The sequence below is a fragment of the Lycium barbarum genome, chromosome 6, assembly GCF_019175385.1.
Source record: "Lycium barbarum isolate Lr01 chromosome 6, ASM1917538v2, whole genome shotgun sequence".
NCBI lineage: Eukaryota > Viridiplantae > Streptophyta > Magnoliopsida > Solanales > Solanaceae > Lycium > Lycium barbarum.
In genome coordinates this window covers 121,315,809-121,322,012 of record NC_083342.1, presented here as the reverse complement: position 1 = coordinate 121,322,012, position 6,204 = coordinate 121,315,809, and the positions used below count along the sequence as shown (strand labels likewise).

At 35.0% G+C, this 6,204-nt stretch overlaps 1 protein-coding gene across 1 annotated transcript; it reads right to left on the bottom strand.

The window, feature by feature from the left end:
• Positions 1-819: 819 nt before the first annotated feature.
• On the bottom strand, positions 820-6,007 carry LOC132646005 (single-stranded DNA-binding protein, mitochondrial). Its single transcript, XM_060363317.1, has 6 exons — positions 5,730-6,007; positions 5,172-5,356; positions 4,365-4,573; positions 4,189-4,289; positions 1,398-1,457; positions 820-1,227 (listed from the first exon to the last, which is right to left on the bottom strand). Exons 1-6 carry the CDS (start codon positions 5,788-5,790, stop codon positions 1,211-1,213), a joined length of 633 nt encoding a protein of 210 aa, XP_060219300.1. The 5' UTR covers positions 5,791-6,007; the 3' UTR covers positions 820-1,210.
• Positions 6,008-6,204: the final 197 nt, after the last annotated feature.

The window sequence follows — 6,204 nt, the reverse complement described above, 5'->3', positions numbered from 1 at the left end:
TATTTATTATGTTCAAATAAATACTTTATGCCCATTTAAATGTTGAAAAACAAACGGTCTTAATCATTCAGTATTCAGATCTAGAGACAATATATAATCATTCAAATGTACATTTAGATTCAGACGTCTTAATCTTAATGAGAACAAATGAGGCTTAATTCACCACATAAATACCATCTTATCTGCTCACAGCTAAATTTAAGGATGATTTTACCTTTTAGGGGTGTTTAAGGAATCAATTATTTTGTGTTGGGTAGTAAATAAGAAGCAGACTGAACAGTACAGAAATGTTAAAAAATGAAAGTGCTCCAACTCGCATGCTCCCTGGCCTACGAGAACATATCCTTTACGTAAAAACGCTAAATGACTGAGATAACGACCCTACAAATTTCTCTCAAGTATGAGAAATAACCAACCCCAAAATATAGTTTTAACTTCCACCATCGTCTCCGTGTATGTGAAGGCTATATGCTATTTTCATGAAGCATAAGAAATAAGTGATGGATCGGGAAAATTAAGCTTCTATTGCTGTCAAAAAATAGAGAAATTGGCAAGGCTGGAGATCGAGATAGAAGAGCTGAAGAAGATAGAAAGACCTTTAAGGTGTGGCATAAGCGCAGCACAAACAAAATTTAACTATTATATACCCCATCATCGATAATTGTTATCTGAAAAGAGTATGCTGCCATAAATGGCCAAAAACAAGATGAATGTAGGTTTTTACTTAATAACAGGCTACTGGATGCTGCAGCTTTTACAAACAGAAGTTTTAACACTCCATTTAGTGCCGTAGTATCAACTTCATACAATAGAAGGGGATAAAAGATTAACTATGAATTAGCAGCCACCACTTCATTCCACAAGTAGTTCTATTCTTTCACAGTTACACCTAGTTATTTCAATCATTTGAACAACATTTTACACAGCTATGGCGAATGAAGCAACTACCCACAAAATAATGTGGATCCAAAAGGTACATCTCTCCTGCTTCTGAACAAAATACAAGCGAGAAGATGGATACTAGCCGTTGAAGGAAAACTAGTAACTAAAATTTTTCAGGTTACAGATGGAAATAAGGAAACTTTTGCGTTACTGCAGAATATATTTCAACAATAGGTCACTCCTCAGCTGCTTCGTTCCCTCTCACCCCCTTCCCGCCAACCTCTCCCAACCACCTACTACCATATTTTGACAATTTACCAATGAGCTTCTACAGCAATCCTTCTCCTGCCAATAACAGGAAAAGTACAAGTCCAATAAAACCAACAGAGGGGAATATTTCATGGAAAACAAATGCGGTACAAGAGGGATCTGATTTAGGAAATAAATCTGGTACTATAACCCAAAGTTCATAAATTTCGAGAACAGAAAATTTTATATAACAGAAGAAAACTTACGGAGCTCATCAATAGAGATACTGCTGACACTTTCACCACCTTTTATAAGCCGAATCCTCCCTGTGAGAAAATTACATAACATTAGAAAATTATGATGCTTTTATCATTGGTTTCACTGACTAAAAGCAGTTTTTCATACAATAGTAATATTACATAATTATTTTGCAGTATTTTTTATTTTTTTTAAAACTGGTAACTTAATTATTTTGCAGTATATTTTTGAGTCCATTTATCTCATATCTACAAAACTATCAGGTTAACGAATAAAGAATGAATCTATAACAGAGCAATATCTCATAGCTGTTTAGCACATTTACTCCCTCCAACACGATTATGCTTTCTACTTTACTGGTACCAGTTTAAAGACCACTAAACTGAACAGAATCTCCCGCCACAGATTATTGGTATGGTTGATTCCCACTTTCACAATTTCCAGATTGATTTAATGAATCAACTTCTAATTCCCAAAATAAAAATAATGAATAGGAGGCTTTATCACCGTTTCTCTTGACTTACCTACCATAAAACCAATCTATTTATTTGAAGTTCCAACATAATGAAATACATTATGCTAAAGAACATGTAAAATCAATCATACATGCAAGTTGAACTTGGTCATGAGTATTAATATTATAGGGGTGTTTTTATTCATTACCTAACATATGTTATCAAGCATTTCTTGCCTTCATCTTTTACATTGTTTTCCTTGAAAGGTTCAAATTTGTACATAAGACTTCTCTTTTTTCGTCCACACCCAAGAAATAAAATATCAGATCAGCATCAAGCATAACTGCAAATCACCTTTCAATAATCAAATAACTCGGACTTCACTGTAATTAAAACTTGTTAATTTTTTTCAGTCCCCTAATTGAATTCTTAGTTTTTTGTTCACTTCCTCACTTCAAATACCCAAATACTGTTCCTGTCAAGCAAGCCCGGAACTACATTGCATTCCTTTAATGGCGGTGATTGGAAAGAAAGGTGTAACAACAGGAACTAGTTTCGGGTTTGGTGCCAAATTCCAACTTAAGCAGTGCCTAGAGAAAGAAGAAAGTGAAGCCGGCTGTCTGTTGACTGTTGAGGTCCTTGAAGACCAATGGAGGAGCTGATATAGGTGGGAGTACTTTTAACTCGGCTCTTTTTATCTTCTTTTTTTTTTTTTTTTTTTTTTGATGAGTCTCTTTTCTCTTTTTAACTTAAAAAGATTCTATTTTTTTTTGTAAGGATCTTTTTCCTAGTAGTATATCAGTGCCTCTGTAATCGTACTAAATTAGAATGAGAGCAAAATGAACTTGAGTTCGAAATCTGGGATGAAGGCCAATTATCCCAAATCGTACGGGAGCAATAAATTTTACTAATTTGAACAGACCTTACTTTTGTTACTAATTTTGGTGAAGCCCAAAGGTTAAGGTTTTGGAAGTAAAGATCTATGCTCCCCGTCCTTCCACACTCTCTCTTTTTGTGGTTACTACTCTTGGATGCCCATGATATAGGTGTGGTTGACAGTAATGATGAGTACCAAACTAATGAGGCACAATCCATACCTATAGCAGTGGGATCTCAACTGTTGCTCCCCCAACTTAAAAACTTGGTACATTTCCTTCTTCTTGTTAACAGACTTCCTATACTCCACTGTCTAAGTAGGCGTTTGGCCATAGATACCAAAAACAAATTCACTTTTTTTGGAATTTTTGAAGTTGGAGTTGTGTTTGGCCATAGTTTTTGAAATTGTAGTTTTTGGTGAAATGTAGTTGTAAAAAAAGTGAAAAAATTTTGAAAAACAAGTTTTTTGAGTTTTTGGTATTCTGGAATACAACTTCAAGTTGTATTCGGAATATTTATGGCCAAAACGCCCAAAAGTGAAAAAAGTGAAAAAAAAAATCCGGAAAAAAGTGAATAATTTTTATGGCCAAACGGCACCTAAGTATAATAAAAATCTGTCTTGACCCTTGTGTTTTGCATCATTTTCTTACTCTTCTGGCAATGCATTGTCCTTTGGTAGGTATAGCTGCAAGGATTGAATTTGGCGAGTATAGAAGTATGAGTTTACTAACTAACTATATCTTACTCTATAACCCTGCTTACTAAAGCTTATGAACAGGGGAAAAGATATAAGATGATATAATGAAATGGCAGCTCTAACTCGCAAGACAGCCTGACAAGTTAACACTCCTTTTATTCAAAAATTTCAGTAATGCGTCTTCCGTCTTCTAACACCATAAAAAAAATTGACAACACCTTCGAATGCATACAACATTCAAAATTTAAAGATATAAGAGAAAATTGAAGCTAAAGAATTATTTGGTTTTTCCCTCAAAAAGAAAAAACAATTAGCTGAAATCTTTCCTTCAAAAAACAAAAGTAAAACATGCGAGTCTGATAAAAACTTCAAAATCTGTTTTTCTTAATTAGGCGTTTGGCCATGAAAACCAGATATTTTTCACTTTATTTGGAATTTTGAAATTGGAGTTGTGTTTGGTTATAATTTTTGCAAAGAATATTTGGTTGTTTGAATGTACTGAAAGTGAAAACAGGTTTTTAGGCTTTTTTCAAATTCCAAATACAACTTGAAGTTGTATTTGGAATTTTCATGGCCAAACATTGATTTCCAAATAAAGTGAAAGTTTTCCGGAAAAAAGTGAAAAATTCTCATGGCCAAACGGGTCCTAAAAATCTGCTTTCAATGAAATCATCGCATGAAATAGGGTGCAATGACTACCATTTAATGCCAAACTCCCAAATCTTCAAATATGACAAACCACGGGGGCTCACAATAAACATAAGGACGTACCATCTCTGCGCACACAAATTTCTGGTATGCTTTTAACTTCGCCGCTGAGACTATCATTATAGACTCTGGTTTCAATATCACCCTCTACGTAGACCGAGGAGCTGATAGAATGTATATATTAGAGAATAAAAGAGAGATAAAAATGTGGATTAAAGGGAAAAACAAAAGGTTCTTACTTTTTGGTAAGTTGCTGAACAGAGTACTGCCCAAGCATATCATTATGCACCGCGATCCTATGCCACTGACCAGGTTTAGGCAAGTCTCTGTCTCCCGGGATTCTCTGATCGAACATGCCACCTGTTCCAACTGTGAAGATAGTGACAGTTCGTCCATTTCTCAATATCTTCTGCACAGGAGATTGCCCGACTTTGCCACATATAATAGCCTGTCAAAAACAAAATCCAGTCTTTAAGTTGCTCTCTCCATTTCCACCACCACCACCACCACCACCCCCCCCCCCCGGAAAAAAAAACAGACAAATAATTAAAAAGATACATCATTGACATTTTTGGCTAAAAAATTAGAAATAGATAATCTAACAGCTTCCTTTATTTGGCTACGGTTTTGGAGTTGTGAGACTCTCAAAAAAAAAAAAAAGTAATCGCATTACGATTCCCAGATTCCACCATTCTGGTCCTCAACTATCTTTAACTAAATAGCTTCATTCTCAACCAAGTTCTCAACAACTTCTACAAAAAGTTTGCGCTCACCCAAATCTCATTCTGCATATGGAATCAGTTAAGACAATTTAGCAAACTCAGAATGATCAGAGAGCAAGACAAAGGTCAGCGAAATACGAGAATGGAATAAATCAGTTTAAAAATATAACCAACACCATCCAATCAAATCCAAAATTGTTCAAGAAACTAAATATTAACTGATACAACATGTTGTCAGCCTTCTTGTCATTCTTTCCTGTACAAGTATTCCAGTTACAGTTCAACCTTCAATATGCTTTTAGGGCTTTGAACAAGAACATATACCTTATGAACACCCCTAAAATTCCAACCCTTTCTGGGATCCACACCTTGCAGCTGCAAGTCAGGTTTTTCGGGAAGAAAATCATCATCGTCGATTCGTACATCTTCATTATTACTTGCAGGCTCATCATCACTGAGAAATGTACCAGTTGAATAACACAACCTAGAGCTTCCTTGCACACCCATCACTGTAATTTGCAATAAAACAACCTTAATCATAACAAAAACAATTTTATTTTTCAGAATGCACACCAGTTGTTCACTCAAACGCCTCTACTTAGAACCTATTAGTTCACTTCCAATCAATATGACCAGTACCACAAAAAAGAAAGAATAACTCTGATACAACAAAATAATTACATAACCTAGAGCTTCCTTGCACACCCATCACTGCACTTCGCAATAAACAACCTTAATCATAACGAAAACAGCTTTATTTTCAGAATGCCCACCACTTGTTCACTCAAATGCCTCTATTAAGAACCTATTAGTTCATTTCCTATCAATATGACCAGTACCATATTAAGAGAATGACACTAATACAACAAAACTAATAAGTACCTGGTCTGGTGGCTGGTGATAAGCGTAATAATTTGACAAGTTTAGCAGCCACTGAATTCATTTTTGCAGTGACGGAGAATTAGGGGACAAGGAGGGTTTTAGCGCTATACACTCTAATACGGGTCGGGTTTGCACCTTGGGCCGGAGTTTGTTGACCCGAGTATATATATAATTTGTATAAGCAGCAATTTGCTTCCGTTTGTCTTTGCCCTAATTTTATAAGTTTTTTTTTCTTTTGAAAATGGTCCTTCAATTATCATGGTGTAATAAAGATCTTTTCCCCCTTTTGGGTCTCAAACGTATAGTCCAATGGTTGAGATGACAATTTTAGTAGTGCATGAATTTGAATCCTACTCTTTGCTAAATGTGTGATTTTTTTTTTAATTAAAAGCCTTTTTTTTTTAATTCAATAATGACCAATACTTAACTTGTTATGGATAATGGAGGCTGCATTAACAAGTCTTAAATTCAAATC